Source organism: Hippopotamus amphibius, chromosome 12, assembly GCF_030028045.1.
Source record: "Hippopotamus amphibius kiboko isolate mHipAmp2 chromosome 12, mHipAmp2.hap2, whole genome shotgun sequence".
In the NCBI taxonomy this organism is placed as follows: domain Eukaryota; kingdom Metazoa; phylum Chordata; class Mammalia; order Artiodactyla; family Hippopotamidae; genus Hippopotamus; species Hippopotamus amphibius.
In genome coordinates this window covers 3,388,069-3,406,152 of record NC_080197.1, presented here as the reverse complement: position 1 = coordinate 3,406,152, position 18,084 = coordinate 3,388,069, and the positions used below count along the sequence as shown (strand labels likewise).

At 51.1% G+C, this 18,084-nt stretch overlaps 1 protein-coding gene across 1 annotated transcript in view; it reads left to right on the top strand.

Annotated features, from left to right (window-relative positions):
* Positions 1-18,084, top strand: part of PHACTR3 (phosphatase and actin regulator 3) — a 206,947-nt gene that overhangs the window by 157,060 nt on the left and 31,803 nt on the right. The window contains exon 8 of the mRNA XM_057702505.1: positions 12,325-12,478. Within this exon, the coding sequence (XP_057558488.1) occupies positions 12,325-12,478 (154 nt within the window). The remainder of the gene's footprint in view (positions 1-12,324; positions 12,479-18,084) is intronic.

Below are 18,084 nucleotides of genomic sequence, written 5' to 3'. Positions count from 1 at the left end.
CCATGTCTTCCGCTTACTTTGGATTTAATGAGTGTGTCTTTTATCATTAACAAATCAATAAGGATAGGCATTTTTGGAAAAAACGCCTGCTTTGGGGGAGGCCTCAGTCTTACAAACACACAGGCAGGCAAGAGTAAGACAACTCGACAAAGCCTGCAGCAGAGGAGCCAACACCTGGGCTAAGAACAGGTTAGGTGGTAGGCAGATGTCAGCAGGAGGACCAGAGGAGGTTTCCGTAGGGTTTTGAAGAGCGAGTAAGAGCTTGCCATGTGGATACAGTCTCAGAGACATGGCAGAGGTGGGTGCATTTAGGAAACTAAGGCTGGCATGGACCACCTGGGGCCCAGCATGTGTGTGTGTGGGAAGGGGTCCAGTTCCAAGGGTCTTTGTTGGTGTGAGCAAAGGGTTGATGTGAGACATTCATTCTCCATCACTTTTCGCAGTTTCCCAGGTAACCTGAGAAGGCCAAGAATCCCAGCCATGGTGTCACTAGTCAATATTACTAATGGCAAAAGCTATCACTCCTGATTGTTTCTGTCCAGGGAAGATTATAAATAAGCGATAAACACCTGAGATTCTGAGTGCAGTGATTCTTGAAGGGACCCAGCAGCACTGCCCAGGCAACGATCACAGGAGGGAGTGATCCCTGTGCGGCTGCCGGGCGGCTCCCACACCTGCCCGATCTTTCCGTCCTAGCTGCATCACCTGTCGGGGGAGGAGGCCCTGGGGAACTGTGTGACCTGCTCTGAGGACTCACCCGGTGGGACCTCCATGGCTGTCCTGTATCCTGAGCAGACAGGGGTGCCATCTGGTCCATGATAGTCTTAGGAAGCCAAGTGTTTGCTTAAACCTAAACAGAACCCCCAAGATGGGTTCCACAGCTGGTAACACTCAGGGGCAGGGCTTTACCCTGAAAACAAGGGACCTAGCAAGTCATTCTCAGTGGGGCTGAGACCAGATGAACATTTAGAACCAACAGTCTAAAGATGGGGTCACAAAGCTTTCTGTTGGTGCATCCCAGGAGCAAAAAAAAAGATGCACTGGATATTTGTACATTATTCTGTGTTATATTTATTTTCATTTATTACATTAATTATATTTATTTCATTTATACAGTTTATTATTTATAAACTGTATATGTATGCGTGGTACCATACTGGTGTATTGCAAACATCATAAAATGTACACAAAAATAGTAAGGAAGGAAAGGGGACAGGGAAAAGCCGTTGTGTAAACGTTTCTTATTTTCTACCACAGCCTGACCTACTAAATCCTGAAAGTGAGGCCCAGAGCTTGGCATCTGAGCAAGCACATAGACAGGGGTGGGGGGAGGACTGTGATTCTGGTGCACCTGGTCCAAGTTCATCCTTGACAGGTGCACCAGAGTATAAAAGCTAGAATTTTCTACAAAGCTTTATACAAAAATCTGCTTTGTTGTTTATTCAACAAGCACTTCATGTCCCAGCTCCACATCCCCTAGGATTCTAAGGAAAAACTAGATGCCCCCTAAGGAGCTCCTGGCTACATTAAAAGCTGCCTGTCAGCATAAAGGCCAGGGGGCAGAGGAAGGCTGTGTCTGGATGAGAAACCTGGACACATCGGGCACAGGAACATCCCTGTGGGGAGAGGTGAGGCCGGCACTTCGTGGTGTTGCCTGAACTGAAAGAAAGGGTGGCCTTCTTTGCAACCTCTGGCATCCTTTCCACTGGACACACTTGTGAAAAGTAAAAGCTAAAATGTGGTGTGTTGTTTGAATCCTATTTTAAATGTGGTGCAGGGTGTATTTGAAAGGCCCTTTGCAGTGAATCCTGTGATGTAACGAGTCCCCGCAGTCAGGTGAGCTGCGGGCTCACCTGTCTTTTCGGCGGGACGAGTCCACAGAACACCAGCGCTGCCTGCCTGTGCTTCGCCTGGGCTCTGGGGCTGACCGTACCTGGAACCGGCTATTCCCTGCACGCACGCTAGGTGGCGCCGTAGAGAGTCAGTGGGATGCAGGATGCTCGGAAGAGGGGCCTCTTTGGGACAAGCTGGTGGGCCGTTTGTGGGGGTGCTGTGAGGGTCTGGGGGTCCTCGCTGAGCGCCAGGCAGCAGAACTGTGCACGGGATGCGCCGGCCTGGTGATGATCCGACTCAGGAGAGCTGCTGTTTCTTTGCACTATTGGCTTCAACCTGGGTACTCTCCCCAGAGTTTCTCACGCATTTCTCACCTCACCCCCTGACGGGGCAGGTACTGTCTTTCACTGCCCCTTCTTCACAGTTGAGGAAACCCAGGCAGAGATCGGGGACACATGCCCAGTGTCAACACGGGTCTCTCTAGTGCTGCAGCCATGAGGGCAGCCCCATCACCCCTCGGGAAACTTTGGGCACCTCACTGTCCCTGAAAGCTTGTCCACTTGGGCCCAGTGTGCACGGCTTTGGGGCTCTCGCTTCTCCTGGAGCCTCAGTTTCCCCTCAAAAAGGATGTGTCCGTTCCATTGGAGAATTGCTTTAGGAACCTGAGGTCTTAATTGTGTGAGACTGTCCCTCAGGCCCTTCTGGAGAGGGAGGGCAGTGAGGGCTGCCCCTGGCCACCCACTCCTCTCTGTCCTGATGGGGAGCAAGGTGACCTGCTCTGGCCCAGGAGGCCATCCTGGGGGCAGGAGTCTTGAGGATGAATCAGAATGAGGTGGGCAGTGTGCCTAGCACCACCCAGCAGCGGACAGGTGTCGGGGGAGGTCCCTCTGTGCAGGGGGCAGGACGTGGACATCTTTGGGGCCATTATCCTGCGGACCACAGTGGTACCCAGAGACCCCTGCAGGAGCTGAGCAGAGAGAAGGGTCCCCCCCTCCTCACCAGTGGTCCCCTGGGAGCTCAGCTGTGCAGAGTCTTGGGCTCCACCCTGCCCCCCTGAACCAGGGTCTGCATTGCATGGGACCCTAGATGCTCCATGTCACACAGGAAAAGCAGCAGCCCTGGTTGGAAAGCCATCCTTTCTTTGGATTGGGGGCAGCTGGGTGACCACAGCGACCTCCTGTTCTCTGGGAGGGGGCAGGTTTCAGAGGGGCTTGCTTTGACCTTGCCTCAGACTCTTAGCTCCTTTGGCTCAGGTACTGTGGCCCATTCCTGTGTCATTCTCAACACAGCACCTGGCATATAGTAGGTCCTCAGCGATGACTGGGGTGATGAACCTTGGAGGAAACACAGGAGATGTGACCTGGGCTGGGTTCCATTGCTGCATTTCACAGATGACAAGACTGAGGCCCAGGAGATTAATTGGCTAGTTTGGGCTCCGTGGATAGTTGGTATGAGTTGGGTCTGGGCTGGAACTCAGGGCCCAGACTCCACCCCTGTCTCCTGTGCACAGCTCTAGACACAGCAGGACACCCTCTCTTTCTCCCCATGACAGGCAATGATGCTTTTTCCAGGCTCCAAACTCCAGAGAACCCTGGCGATATGGAATTGTAGTGATGCACAGACGTGTCCACTGAAATTGCAGTCCTAGCTCACATTTGAAATTCACACTGAAATTCACTCTTATCCTTGGAAGACGGGGGACACACAGAGTGAGCCCTGCAACTGACTGTCCAGCTTTCTGCCTGGAGCACCTTCCTTGCGGGGGGCGGGGGGGCAGTACAGGGAGGTGGCCTCCAAGCAGAGTGGGGGTCACGCCGAGACGGGGAGACAGAGATTGCAGTTCTGTGTTGCTGAAGCAGCTGGAGTTTGTAGGACAGGGTCCTGGGAAAGGGGGCCCTGTGAAGGGGGCCGCAGAAGTTCATGTGGAGATTCAGCTGGCCGAGGGCAGACAGAATTCCACGGGACCTAGCAGAGATCGCTGTAGGAGTGAGGGTGGAACGAGACCCTGGAGGCCAGGATGCTGGGATCCAGCCCAGACCATGGAGTGACCTCGGTGAGCCCCACGGACCGTCTTTTGAAACCTCAGAAAGGAGTTTCAGGAGTAAGGAGCAGGCCGTGGTAGAGGACCATGTTCAAAACCAAAATAGACCTGCCGTCGCCGTGAACATTTCAGGGTCTTAAAGAACAGGAAGAATGAACAGATGGAGAATCTTTGCAGAGAAACAGAAACTATAAAAGAGAATCAAATGCAAAGTCTAGAATTAAAAAGTATAATGTCTGAAATGAAAAATCCACAGCAGGTTAAAGACGACCCCACAGTATCCCTGCTTCTGTCAAGACAGGTGCGAGGGCTTCTCACACGGGGTTCCTGCAGCCCGGGGGTGGGGGCACCCATGCCTTCCTCCTCCTCCTCCCACTCAAATGCCAAAGCCTCATGCGGCCTGAGCCCCCCAGGTTCCAGGATCTCCAGTCTGGACATGCCATTTGCGGGGGAAATGGCTGCGTTAGCGGCGAGGGGATACACACCCTTGTAGCTAAGGCTTTGTGCATCTCTGTAATGATGTCTTTAGGATAAATTCCAAAGTGTGACTAATTGAGGAAAAGATCTCGTGCTGAGTTTATTTTTAACTCCTCAGCCTTCTGTTCTTTTATACACAACCCCATTTACGGCTCCTCCCTCTTCCCAAGAGGGTACCTAAGACTGGTTCTGGAAGCCACAGCGAGGCAGTGATCCAGGGTGCAGGGGGGAAGGGAAGGAGCGTCTGTCTAAACCTAAAATACGAGGCAGCTTTGGCTCAGGGATGCTCCCCTTCCCGGGGATGGAGCTGACGGGAGTATTCACCCCTGTGCAGGCGAATACAGGGATGAGGGCCGTCCCTACAGCTTTAGTTAAAAGAGCAAGAACAGGCACTAACCTCGATGTCCATTCACGGGGAGCTGGATCCACAAGTGATGGGATTATATGGCAGCCACACTGGGGATCATTTGTGGCCATAAAAGGGCAAGGGCTGGATCCGTCCGTCCTGCTTTAGAAGCAGATGTGTGAGAGAGCCAGCTTTTTTTTTGCTGTGTATAATGTGATCCCACTTCTGTGAAACAGAAGAGTTAATGGGAGTGTCAGTTGCTAAAAAATGGCAGAGAAATAGGTCTGGAAGTAATTGCCGCAAAACATCCTCCGTAGTGGTTTCTTCTGGAGGTGAGATGTGGGTGGAGAAAGGGGATCCTTTCCTCTTAATGCTGCTGTTGGGCTTCAGTTATTGGCAATGAGTGTGCCTTGTTCTTGCAGCTGAGAGAGAGATCACGCTTCTCTGAGCCAGAAGGCAGCCAGCTTGAGCTCTGCTCTCAGCTGTGACCTGGGACGGCTCCCCCCTCCATGAACTTAAGCTTCCCTCTCATTAACTCGCCGGTGGGCAGGTAGAGCCCTCTGGGCTGGTCTGCTCTGACTGAGTCAGCACCCCGTAAATCAAAGGGTGGTTTAATGATATGTTTTTTCTTTTTTGAAGTTTGTTAATTTGGCACATGACGTTGGTTGCTTCTCAAATGATAAGCCACATTGCCTCCCGGTTGGTCATGGTGTATCATCATTTTTATAAATTGTTGGACTTGATTTGCTACCATTTTGTTTAGGATTTTTTTGTCCACGTTCACACGGGCAATTGGTTCTTAGTATCCTTTTCTTCAGGTATCTTTTCTGGTTTTGACATCACAATACATTCTAGCCTCATAGCGTGAGTTTTAACGTCTACCCTTCTTTTCAATGTCCTGAATTAATTTGTATCGAGTTGGAATTCTTTACCTCTTACATGTTTCATGGAATTCGTCAGTGCACCCATCTGGGCCTGCAGGATTTTTTTTTGTGATGGGGGAAGATTTTCAAGTAGAAATTGTATTTCTTTAACAGACACAGGTCTGTTCTGGTTATGTGTTTCTTCCTAAGTGGGTCTTGGTAGTTTGTGTTGAATCGGGTGGATATTGCACCTCTAATTCCTGACATTGGGAATTTGGGGTGTGTGTGTGTGTCTATCTGTCTCTGTGTGTGTCTGTGTGTGTTTCTCTCCTTCTTCTCCCTCTCGTCTCCCCACTTCCTCTGAGAAGTCTGCCTAGAGTTTTATCAGTTTTCTTGCTCTTCTCAAAGTGCTATCTTTATTGTTTTCCTATTTTCTATTCCATCAGTTTCAACTCCGATTATTATTTCTTCTCTTCTACTTCCTTGGTTTTAATTTGTTCTTTTTCTAGTTTCTTAAGATGGAATCTGAGGTCATTGATTTGAGACTTTTCTTCTTTTCTAATATAGGCATCTAGTGCTGTAAATTTCCCCCAACATTATTTTGACATGCTGTATGTATTTTCACTTCAAAATACTTTCTGATTTCCCTTTTGATTTCTTCCTGGGACTGTAGGTTATTTAGAATTTTAAAATTTAGTTTCCAAAGATTCAGGTATATTTCTAGAGATCTTTTGGTTATTGATTTCTAATTTAATTCTACTCTGGCCAAAGAATATACTTTGTATGACTTGAGGACTTTTTACTTTACTGAGACTTGCCTTATTATGGCCCAGAGTGTGGTCTGTCTTGGTAAATATTGCGTGTGCTCTTGGAGAGAATGTGTATTCTTCTGTTGTGGGTTAGAGTGTTTTTATAAATGTTAATTGGATCAGATTTCTTGATAGTGTTGGTCAAATCTTCCATATCCTTACACATTTTAAGAAGTTTATTATTTATTTATGTACTTTGGCTACGCTGGGCCTTGGTTGTGGCACGCAGGATCTTCGTTGCTGCGTGAGGACTCCTTTTTTGCGCACGTTGTGGCGTGCGGACTCCTTAGTTGCAGCGTGCGAACTCTTAGTTGAGGCACGCATGTGGGATCTAGTTCCCCGACCAGGATCGAACCCAGGCCCCCTGCATTGGGAGCGTGGAGTCTTACCCACTGGATCAGCAGGGAAGTCCCTCCTTACACATTTTCTGTCTACTTGTTCTATCCGTTACTTAGACGGAGATCTGAAATCTCCAGCTATAACTGTAACTGTAGATTTATCTTCTCCCAGTTTTATTTGTTTTTGCCTCATATATTTGATCCTCTTAATAGGGCCATCAGTATCTAGGACTGTCCCGTCTTCCTGATGAGGTCATCTCTCTGTCATTTGGGATGATCTGCTTTGTCCCTGAGAAGCTCCTCTGCTCTGGAATCTCCCTTGTCTGATGTTTATAGACCACTCCAGCTTTCTCTTGACGAGTCCTAGGATGGTACCTCATTCTCCCTTTGTACATTTCATCTATTTGCATCTTTTTATTTAAAGTGCGTGTTTTGTAGGCACTTGCTTTTTGGTCCATCCTGAGGATTTCTGCCTTTAGTTAAGGTGTCCAGACTGTTTGCACCTCGTGTGATTCGTGATTTTGCTGGGCTGCAGTCCCCTGTCTGGTTCTTAGAGCCCCAGCTGCTCTCGGCACTGCTTCCCCTCCAACTCCCATGCTGCAGACTCTAGCTGCCTTGGTCTCTGTAGGGAGACCTTCTCCTCCACTCCGGGAGTTTCCCAGGCTCTTTCTGGTGCCTCTCCCTGGTCCATGGCCTAGAAAGTCTCCAGAGGCAGTAAGCCAGGCAGTCATAGGCTCAACTTGATTTGGTTCCCATCTCAAGGGTCACTGGCCTTATCCGTGTCATCAAAACCATTGTTTCATACATTTTTATTTGTGTTTGTTGTACTCGTGGGTGGGAAGTTCAGTGCATGTTACTCCATCCCGGTCAGAAGTAGAAGTCAAAGTCATCACTCTTACTTTGGAGCCCGAGACAAGTTTTCACTGCACATCCCTTCTGTGGAACAAGCTGGGTTCTGGTATGACACGTCCCCAGGAGGGAATCCTTATAGGTTCCAGCTCCGATGCCCCTTCCTTCCTTCAGAAATCCTTCCTTGATCTTGACTGCAAGCCCCCTTCCTCGTGTGGCCTGTTTCCTCTTCCCTGCACTGTGTCATTCAGCAGACATCTCCCGAGTTTGCGCCGTGAGGAAATGAACAAGGCAGAGTCCTCTGCATGGGTGAGTTCACCAGATTTGTTTTTCTCCGTTGAGTGAAAATGTTTCAAGCTTGGATGACTGGTTAGGGAGAAGCCACACAAACAGGTAATTAGGATAACGTTGTGAGCATGTGTTTCAGATCATTACAGGTGCTTGTTTTCACGTCGCCTTCCCTCACCTGAGTGAGCGCAGCAGGGTGCGCACCCCGTGGTCCTCATTTCTGCTCTTGGGGGCCACAGGCACAGGACAGGTGCGCTGGAGACGGTGCCTTACGGAACCTAACAGATCTGTGAAGGTCACGGCTAAGAGTGTGGCTGCTGGGGTCGGGCCTGGGTGTAAATCTCAGTTCTGTCGCTTAACCTGTCGGCCCTTCAGCAGGAAAACAGAGCTCAGTTGTGGACGTGCTGAGTTTGAGATGCCTGACTGGTACCCGGGTGGAGACGTCATGAAGGAAGCTGAAGATGCAGTGTGGGTTCAGGAGGGAGGGCGTGGCTGGAGAGGGAGATTCTGAACCATGAGCAGTTGGTCCTTGGTGTCGTGGGACAGAAGAGGTCATGGAGGAAGCCGGTGTGGGGGAGGGGCTGAAGGTTGGGTCCTGGGCACACCCACGTCTAGAGGGCAGAAGACGCGGAACCAGCAAAGAAGACAGAGATGTGGCCGTGGTGGTGGGAGGATGCTGGCCGGTGTGTGTAGGGAGAGAGAAGGGAGGCTTCACAAGGAAGAGAGCGGTCCAAGGCCTGAGGCCCCCACAAGCATCCTTTCTCCACTGGGCAGATAATGGCTCTGATGAGGTGGAGTTGGGGGATGTGCTGAGTCTCGCACGTGCTGGTGTGTCGGCCTGCGTGGAGCTCGGGAAGCTGCCCCTGCCCCAGGAGGTGGAGCCTGGAGCTCGGGGGTCAGTGGCTGTCTGGGCCAGGCTGGGTCCTGGGAGAAGAGCCAGCACTGCCCCACCCCTGCCTCCTGAGCCTTGTCTGTCATCCCTGTGTGGGAAAGGCTCTCCGTCGTTGGCCGGAGTTGAGCTAGATCTGGTAACATCAAGGTTTTACTTTTAACTGACTTAATATTTTTGGCCTGTGCATTGATTTTTATTGGCTTTGGCCAATCAAGAGCTCCGCAGAGAATTGAGCAAGGCTGGTCTGAAGATAACCAGAAGCCTTGCGCTTGGAAACACAATATCATTTGCGACAAACACCCCCCGGGGAGAAGACATTTTTCCATTGGGCCAGCTCTGAGTCAGATCCAACGCAGACAGCCCTGCGGTGGGGACTTCAGGGAACCAGCGACAGGTCAAATGGTGACAGCTCTTTGGGAATGAGGCCTGTTCGCCTCCCTCCAGCGGCAGCCAGGCGCCTGGCCTTCAGGAGAAAGCAGCCTGCTTGGAGGCTGCTGCCGAGCTGGAGGAAGGGCCAGGGGACTGGACCCAGCAAACATTCTTCCTGAGGCTCAGCCAGGTTTCCTTGAGTAAGGACTCCCTGTGCTGCTGCAACCTTGTGGTTAACTGACAGAGCTCTGAGAACGCTGACCTGATGACTTTGCAGTTTTCTCCTTGCTCTTATGGAAGAGGGCGTTTTCCACCATCTTCGCTGCTGCCGCTCCACAAAGGTCTTTCTTTTTAAACAATTATTTTGACGTAAGGAAACTATGTTGATGACTAACAGTAAAATACAGAAAACCAAAATTAATAAGTAAAATCCGTTCCTGGCACATCTATGCCGATTTATAAGAAGATTATATATCCTTACAAAATTAGATGCAAACACATGCACAGAGTTATATATATAAAATGTACATACTTTCCTACAAGTTGCTTTTCTTAGCAACATATCGTGACTGTCTTTTTGTCCCTCGATAATGTATATACCACCATTTAATTAATTAATTGGCTGCCTGGGGTCTTCGTTGCTGCACGCAGGCTTTCTCTAGTTGCAGCGAGCGGGGGCTACTCTTCGTTGAGGTGCACGGGCTTCTCATTGCGGTGGCTTCTCTAGGGGCGTGGGCTTCAGTAGCTGTAGCACGCGGGCTCAGTAGTTGTGATGCACAGGCTTAGTTGCTCCCTGACATGTGGGATCATCCTGGACCAGGGCTCAAACCCGCGTGCCCTGCATTGGCAGGCGGATTCCCAACCACCGTGCCACCAGGGACGTCCCTACCATAATTTTTAATAGGTTCATGATACTCAGATGATAGAGACGTGCTGTAATTTAGCATACACTGTCTTGTCGGCTGTTTGATTTCTTTCTTTTGTGAATGAGGCTGGGTGAACACCCGCTTGTGCGTATTTTATGTGCTTGTCCTATTTGTTTGGGGAGGCAGACTCTTGGAAGTGGGATTTCTGGCCCCAAAGATAGGCTCACAAGTGTGTTTGGGGCATTTGGGGGAAAGGATGGCTTGTTCCCTGCTGTCAGGAGAGGAGGGGCTCCTGGCCTCTGTCAGCCTCACACCCTGCTCCAACTCACTCGCTTGTTTAGATTAATCCTGTCAGTTGCGTAGAGGTACCATTCAAATTCATGAAAAGCCCTCACTTTCAGCTATTTGTCTGGAAATTTCCCTTTTTGGCTTTTAAGTAGCCACATCTGGTAACCTCCTGATACCTTGGGGGAGACCCTCAGCCCAGACATTTTCATTGTGGCCCTACTGGGTGCCCACGTTGCACTCACAGAGGCTGGATGAATAAGCAGAGGAGAATTTCTAGCTCCTAGCACAGAGATTTTCCGTGGAGTGGATTCTCATTACATCTAGAAATCTCTGATGAAGGATCTTTCTCTCAGTTAAGAACAAATATGCTTAAAGTTTGTAATGGCAAGCCTGAGACATTTGCAATAGGCTTATAGACGTTCTTTATCAAAAGCTAGAAAGATTAGAGCACGTTTGGTGTGGTTTTTTGGTTAAGCACATTACAGCTGTCTGAAAGTGGCGATGCTTCTCTCCTTCCTGCCTCGTATCAGACCCTTGACATTCACGAAAGATTTGTCCCGAGACCTTTGAGATCCCTCAATTCATAAATGCCAGTTTAGCTTTCAATTTCCCCCAGACCATGCCTTAAAGATCAGCAGAAAAATACACGTGACTGCTTTAGGCTTTTATGATTCTATAAATACAGGACTCCAGTCATGTATAAAGCTATTAAAACAGAATCGAGCTGGAGTCCTGGCTGAAATGGGTTTGGTGTCATTATTTTTCTCTTTGTCTATAAAGTACACAGCAAACAAGTTCACATCAGAAACTGAAGCCTCAGTCGAGTCCAATTGTTTATATCTTACTTTATCCCAAACTTCTGTAAAACTCTCATGTTACTAGACTTATTTCTTGCTCTGTATTTCCGTAACCCACTCTAGGAATTGGCTCTCTTTGGGGAGCCAGTACGCTTGAGAAATAAAGTTTGCCTCCACCTGTGGGGGTGACCTCACTGAATGATGGTTTGACCCCCCCAGGATTTAAGCCCATCCCCTAGTAAAGTGCAAAACCACACACTGCAAAACTGCCGTCTCCGTTGTGCTTTAGAGTTTCTTGCCAGTTGTCGGCATGTGCAGTTGCTGGGACAGGTAGGGACTCCGCTGTTCACGAAGCTCCATGCCATTTCCTGGCACACGAAGGAGTGACCCTTCTCTGCCCATGAACGCAGCCAACCCCCATGTCTGCTCTTAAGCAAATTTCAACATCCTTCTTTAAGATCTTACGCGCACCCTGACGTCACTCTGCTGCTTCTGGACGTGTGTAGAAATAAAGGTCAATGTCAGCCTTCTAGACCCTGAACCAGCCTCACTCAACCATATTCCTTGAGAACTGGCTGCGTCAACATTGTTCCGAGACCCAGGAGAGCAGCTCGTCGTTGGACTTAGAGGCTGGTGGAGGAGATGGGTGATCAACTAATGAACAAGAAAGAGACCAGACGAGGGAGGGGTTAATCGGGTGGGTGATGGTGATTGGAGGACCCATGGGACCTCTCTGAGGGCAGGGTTCAAGGCCAGCGGCACAGTTCAGAGGCGGCCAGCCCCACGGGGTCCAAGCATAGCAGAGTGGTCGGCACTGGAAAGATATGGTGCGGAGACCCCGAGCTGGGATCTTCCGGGAGTGAAAGAGGGCCCACGTGGCCACGGGGTCGCAGGCAGTGGGGAGAGCGGGGTGACAGGGATGGGGGGAGGAAGAGCCACCACGGGTAACGTACCTGTAGTCTATTATCCAGACTCGGGCATTTGTGAAAGAGAAAGTGGTGCTGTCAGTAGTTGCTCTGGGGCAACAGGTGTCGCTCGGGCCTGTCCCTGGAGACCCCGGATGCGTGGAGGCGTGGCTGTGGGTGGGGGGCCTTCGTGAAGGGTGGTGCGCTGCCCACCATTCGCTTGGGGGCATCACAGCTGCCAGGCGTGCCCCGTGGCTCTGGTCCGGGTTCTCTCCTGCCGCAGGGTGGCGGGCAGAGTGGGGGTGGCTACACTGGCAGCTGGCACCTCCCCGACACCCGTTTTCTTGTTGCCCCTTCTCTCAGGAACCCTGCCGAGGAAATGCAAGAAGGAGCTCCTGGCTGTGAAACTGAGGAACCGGCCCAGCAAGCAGGAGCTGGAAGACCGCAACATCTTCCCCAGGAGGACGGATGAAGAGAGGCAGGAAATCCGGCAGCAGATTGAAATGAAACTCTCCAAGTAAGTGGCGGCCGGTCCCGCCCTGCAGCCCTGCAGGCCGGCCCCTCCGACATCCCACCGTCCCAAACGCAGTGCCTGGGGCGGGCGTTCCCAGCCTGGCCACTGCCAACGCTTGGGGCCACACGGTTCTTCCCCGGGGGTGGGGTGGGCATCGGGGCACTTCCAGGTGCTGGGCAGCCTCCCTGGCCTCTGCAGGTTACACCCGCCGTGGCAGTTAACAAATCCCGCCGGGGGCCAGTCTTCCCTGTGGAGAAGCACTGGTTATAGAAGCCATCCGAGGCCTGGTTTGGACAAGCTCCAGGGGGCTGCCGGTGCTTCTGGCCTGCGCCCCCCTCCCCTGGAGGTTGGAGGGCCTGAAGCAGCTCCTGGTGTTTGGGGCTGGATGGCTCTGGCGGGGCCGTCCTGTGCACAGAAGCACATTTAGCAGCATCCCTGGCCTCTGCCTGGAGATGTTCACAGCACCCCCCCAACCCCCCGCCCCCGAAGCTGTGACAACCAAAAGTGTCTCCTGTTACAGCCAAGTGTCCCCTGGGGGATGGAGTCAAGCCCCTGGCCGAGGACCACTGATCTGAAGGTCGACCTGGACTTCTTCTCTAGGTGGTCTTTCCTCTGCCCGAGACTTAGGGCCCCTCATTTGGGGCGGGTGGGCTTTGTTTCCCATCTGTGCTGGGGGGCTTGGGCCCCAGTGTTCCCACCCTCTGAAATTCTATACTTGAGTTTTTTTAAGGGCGGAGGGCAATGAGTGTGAGTGGGTGAAGCCTAGCGCCCAGATGCTGTGATTCTCTGGGCCTCAGTTTTCTTGCCTGTAAAATGGGGGTGAGTCAGTTGCAGGATCACGGCGGAGGAGGGGTGGGCTCAGCGGGGCGCATGTTTCCACAGGTGGCGGGGGTCCCCAGCCGGGGTCCTGAGGGCTTGGAATCACACAGCCCCGGTTTGAATCCCCGCTCTGTGCTGACGTGCTGGGGAACCTTGGGCCAGTGGCCTTACCTGCCCAGGTCTTGGTTTTCTCATCCATAGAGTGGGCTGCTGATGCTCTCAAGGTCATTGTGAGTTTGGGAGAGATCCCGTAAGGAAGGCACCTTGCAGAGCCTGGGCACACAGTAGGTGCTCCGTGAGTGCTGTCATGGCTGGTGGGGTCTGGGAGCCGGGTCCTCAGCCCCTCCTCCTTCATCGCCTCTGAGCTGCATGGTGAGGGTCCCGACGGCACAGATGGCTGTCGAGGTACCTGCGGTGATGCGTGGCTCTGAACCCAGAATATTGGAGAAGCTTTTTAAATATAGACTGATGAGCCCCACCCAGACTTGGATCAGTCTCTGGGTTGAGGGGGTGGATTTTAACAAGTTCTTTGATATTAATGGGTTGAGGAAGCTTCGCATTGGACGTTCTTAGCCTGATTGCAGTGAGATGGTCAGACCACCACACACTTATCACTCTGTGTCTGGTCACAAAGGCTTATTTGACTCAAGTGATGGGCAGGCACCGTGGCCATGGCTGGGGATACAGCTGTGGGTTATGAGGTAGAGAGGGCCCCTGAGCTCCGTGTTCCCGGAGAGTATCCTCAGACCTTGTCCTGTGTGGCTGGTACCCACGCGGGGGTTTGGTTCAGACCAGATGTTCAATAAATGCACACGGGTGGAAGGAGGGAGCGTGGGAACATGGGTGCATCCGTCTCATGGCCAAGGGGGCATGCTGGCTGCTCAGCTTGGTGTCCTTGTTGCCCGTCTCATGGATGGGATGATGGGATGCACCATCGCAGGAGGCGTGGTTTCCTTTCGCTTCTAATGAGGTTGAATTTTTTTCCAGTGTTTATTAGCTTTTTTTTTTTTTTTTTTTTTTCAGTTCCTTTCATGTATCTTACCTGCAGTTTTCTTTATCTTAATTATTTGAGGATTTTACTCTGGAAATTGCAGCTTCCAGTTCTGTGAGTTACACCTCTTCTCCCTCTTTGGGGCTGGTATTGTCATTTCGTTCATGCTTTCTTTTGAGGTGCAAAAGTTTTTTATTTTTAAAGGTATCAGATTATCAACCATATACTTCAGATGTCGACAGACTTTTTCTGTGAAGAGCCAGATGCTGTGTATTTCTGGCTCTGTGGACCCTCCTGTGTCTGCTGCGACCACATGACTCTGTGGCCAGCACGTGGTGATGCGGGCGGCTGCATGCCAGTGAAACTTCATGTATAAACATGAGCAGCGGCGCTTGGGGCGACGCTCCCTGGGCCCTGATATGCTTTACGGTTCATACTATTTGTGTTTTAAAATATCCTAACCTGCTTGGAAGTCAAAAAAAAAATGATGTTTACATGTATTATTTTTCCAGTTGTTTTCTAACTGCCAGTCGATAATGGTTTCCTATTTGCTAAATAAATCAAGTCCTCTTTCAAAATAGAATATTAAGTGAATCAAGGAAAAAATAGTAAACATTGTAGTATATGTGATTCAAGGATAACAAAATGATTGTGACGTTGCTTGGCTTAAGAGAACTCTGGGGACCCCACTCCTGTCTCCCAGTGCAGACGGGAGGTGGGAAAAGGTGGGGTGCTGGGAAACCTCAGAGGCCCCCTCATTAAGTGGTACCCAAAACTCAGACCCTGGACTGGATTTTCTTCATTACTCACTGAATCTGTAACTGATTTTAAACCTTGGACTAGAACATAGTAACTCCTTGAATGTTTGTTACCATGTTTAAAAACGGAAAAGCAACCCCAGAATTAGACACTGTGTGAGCTGTGGTTGAGAAATCGCATCCCAGGAGGGCAGACGTAGCCTTCGCGGCTGGCCCAGTTTGTTTCCCCCACAGAAATGGTTTAATTGGATCCTTTGTCTTTGTTTCGCCTCCTTTCAGAGACTCTTCTGCCGTCACTTGCTGAATAATTCAGCCTCTGGTTGCCGTGGCAACGTTCCATTCACTGCATCCTGAAGTGCAGTTGGTGTTTTTGTTTTGTGTATTTTTTAAAATTTCCAGACCTTTACTCTTTTGCCTTTTGGGCACTCCTAGGGCTCTTCTGGATGGAGTGGCCACGGTCTCCCCTGACTCCGTGCTGGCTCTGGGGTTTCGCGGGAAGTGGGAGTCAGCTCCGGAGGAGGAAAGCCCTGTGATGACGGCCACGCCTTTCTGTAGGGGTGCCCAACCCACCTTTACCGCGTGTGTAAACAAATCTGCAGAACATTACAGACCTGCAGCTCCCATGCCTCACACAGTGCACACGTTCAGGAAATTGTCCTGCTCCTGTCAGGTTGTGTGCGTGCCGTTTAAGGGGAGCCCATGATGGGGATGCCTGACATCTTTCTTTATTTTTCTCTTTTTTTTAGGCTCCAAGTCTCGTGCCCTTCTTTTAAAAACTTTTTTTAAAATTTTTTAAATTTAATTGGCTGCATTGGGTCTTCATTGCTGCGCATGGGCTTTCTGTAGTTGTGGAGAGTGGGGGCTACTCTTCATTGCAGTGCAGAGGCTTCTAATTGCAGTGGCTTCTCTTGTTGCAGAGCACGGGCTCTAGGCATGTGGGCTTCAGTAGTATCAGCACGTGGGCTCAGTAGTTGTGGCTCATGGGCTCTAGAGCGCAGGCTCAGTAGCTGTGGTGCACGGGCTTCGTTGCTCCGCGGCATGTGGGATCTTCCTGGAGCGGGGATCAGACCCGTGTCCCCTGCATTGGCAGGCAGATTCCTAACCACTGTGCAACCAGGGAAGTCCTATTATTATTATTATTATATGAGGTTCAGGTGTCCAACATTGTAGTTTGACATCTGTATACACTAAAAGTGATCAGCTGACAGCTTTCTCTTTTAAGTGCAGACCCCATGCCGTGAATTTTGCTTCCTTCCCCCCATTTCATTTCATCTTTACAGGAACCGGTAGCGTAGGTGTTATCATCATCTCCATTGTACAGGTGAGAAAACTAAAGCTTGCTCAGAGAGGTTCAGGAACTTGTCCAGGGTCACACAGCTCAGAGGAGGCGGACTGGGAATCAGGCGGTGGGTGGGCCTTCAGAACCGCCAGCCTGGGCCGGCAGGGGAAGCAGAGCTCTGCGGGCCTGGCTTATCTAAGTCTCCACTTTGCGTTTTCTCATATTGGTGTGGCTTCCATCAGGGGACATTCAGGCCTCCAGCCAATGCCCTGGGCCTCTGTGCAAAACACTTCATGCCTGTGTTAGGGCGGGGGTGGCCAGAGGGGATGCAAATGCCCCCCACCCCACCCCCTCACCGCCTCCCTGTGCCCCAACCTGGAACAGTGCAGTTAGTGAAAATATCCAGAGTGTCTCAGCGGACCACGGGCTTTAGGGACGCGTAGACAGGCAAGTTCGAATCCCAGGCTTTCCGTCACAGCGGTGTGGGTTTGGGCCAGCACTGCCTTCTCTGAGTCTCCTCCAGGTTTGTAAATTCGACACCGTGGCAGCACCTTCCTCCTGGGGACCCTTTGGAAGGTTCCAGGTTCCTGTACAGACAGGTGAACGTGCATCCCCGCAGGAGGCACTCAGGGGGCGGAGCCGCTGCTGTGTGGTCCTGGCTGGATGCTCTAGGGCTCCTTGTCAGCTGGGCACGGGCAGGGGCCACGCAGCAGGCCCGGCCAGGGTAGGGCCTGCTGTAGAAGCAGTGCCAGAGGGCCAAGGTCGTGTCAGCTTAGTTGTGAATGACAGCACATCGTTGTTCTTCTCTGTGACTGCGGTGTAATTTGCCTGCAGAGTGGGAGTGGCAGGCACCTCCAGAGTGATGCACGAACCTTCTATTAAGTCTCCCTTGGGGGTCCTCTGCTCTAGGACTGCATTGTGAGAAGCTGATTAATGCTCAGTACCGTCCTCCAGGAGTTGGTAGTTAGCACGTTAACACAGGCTTTAAATGATCCTCCAAGCCAGCCCCTCTGTACGTTTTGTTCTCCCGCATCCAGAACAGGCTGCTGCCACTCAGGCCTCCAGGAAACACAAGTTCCCAGAAAAAAAGTGTCCCGCGCTGCTGCTCCCATCCCCCCGTGCTCGCCTTGAGATCTGCAGGATTTTAGGGAGGGGGTGTCATGCTTTTAAGAATGGGGCGGGAGATCGGCACCCCTGCCAATTTTCAGGATGGCTGGACTGTGCGCGAACCGTGGTACTTTCTTTTTGCTGAGGACGCCAGGAAAAGCAGGGTCTCGGTTCTGTGGACACAGGGTTTAGAAAATACGGAAACCTTACTTTCTCTGGGCTTAGCAGGAAAAAAAATGGCTTAATTTTAATTGCTGGAAAGGAAGCTGCTCCTTTGGGAAGTGTTGAGGCATCACGGTAGAGGGTGGGGGATTGCATAATAACAGATGTCGATACGTATTAGCTGACTTTCCTCTTCCCGAACTGCAGTGCTGGGTGGGAGCTCAGCTCCTCCTGGGTGACTTGAGTCCAGCCACGTAGGCATCATCTAAGGGGGGACAGAGAAGTGTGGTTATTACTGATGGTTGTTGAAAACATGTATTCAGTGTCTTCTGTGTACCAGCTTTCTGCTCAGTGTTTCATGTATATTACCTCCTTGGAGCCTCGTGAGAGGGAGGGTACTATTAACGGTCCTATTTTTCAGATGAGGATGCCTGGCTCAGAACAGTGCAGGCACTTGCCGGTGCTCACACAGCAGGAAATATGGGGGGGGGGG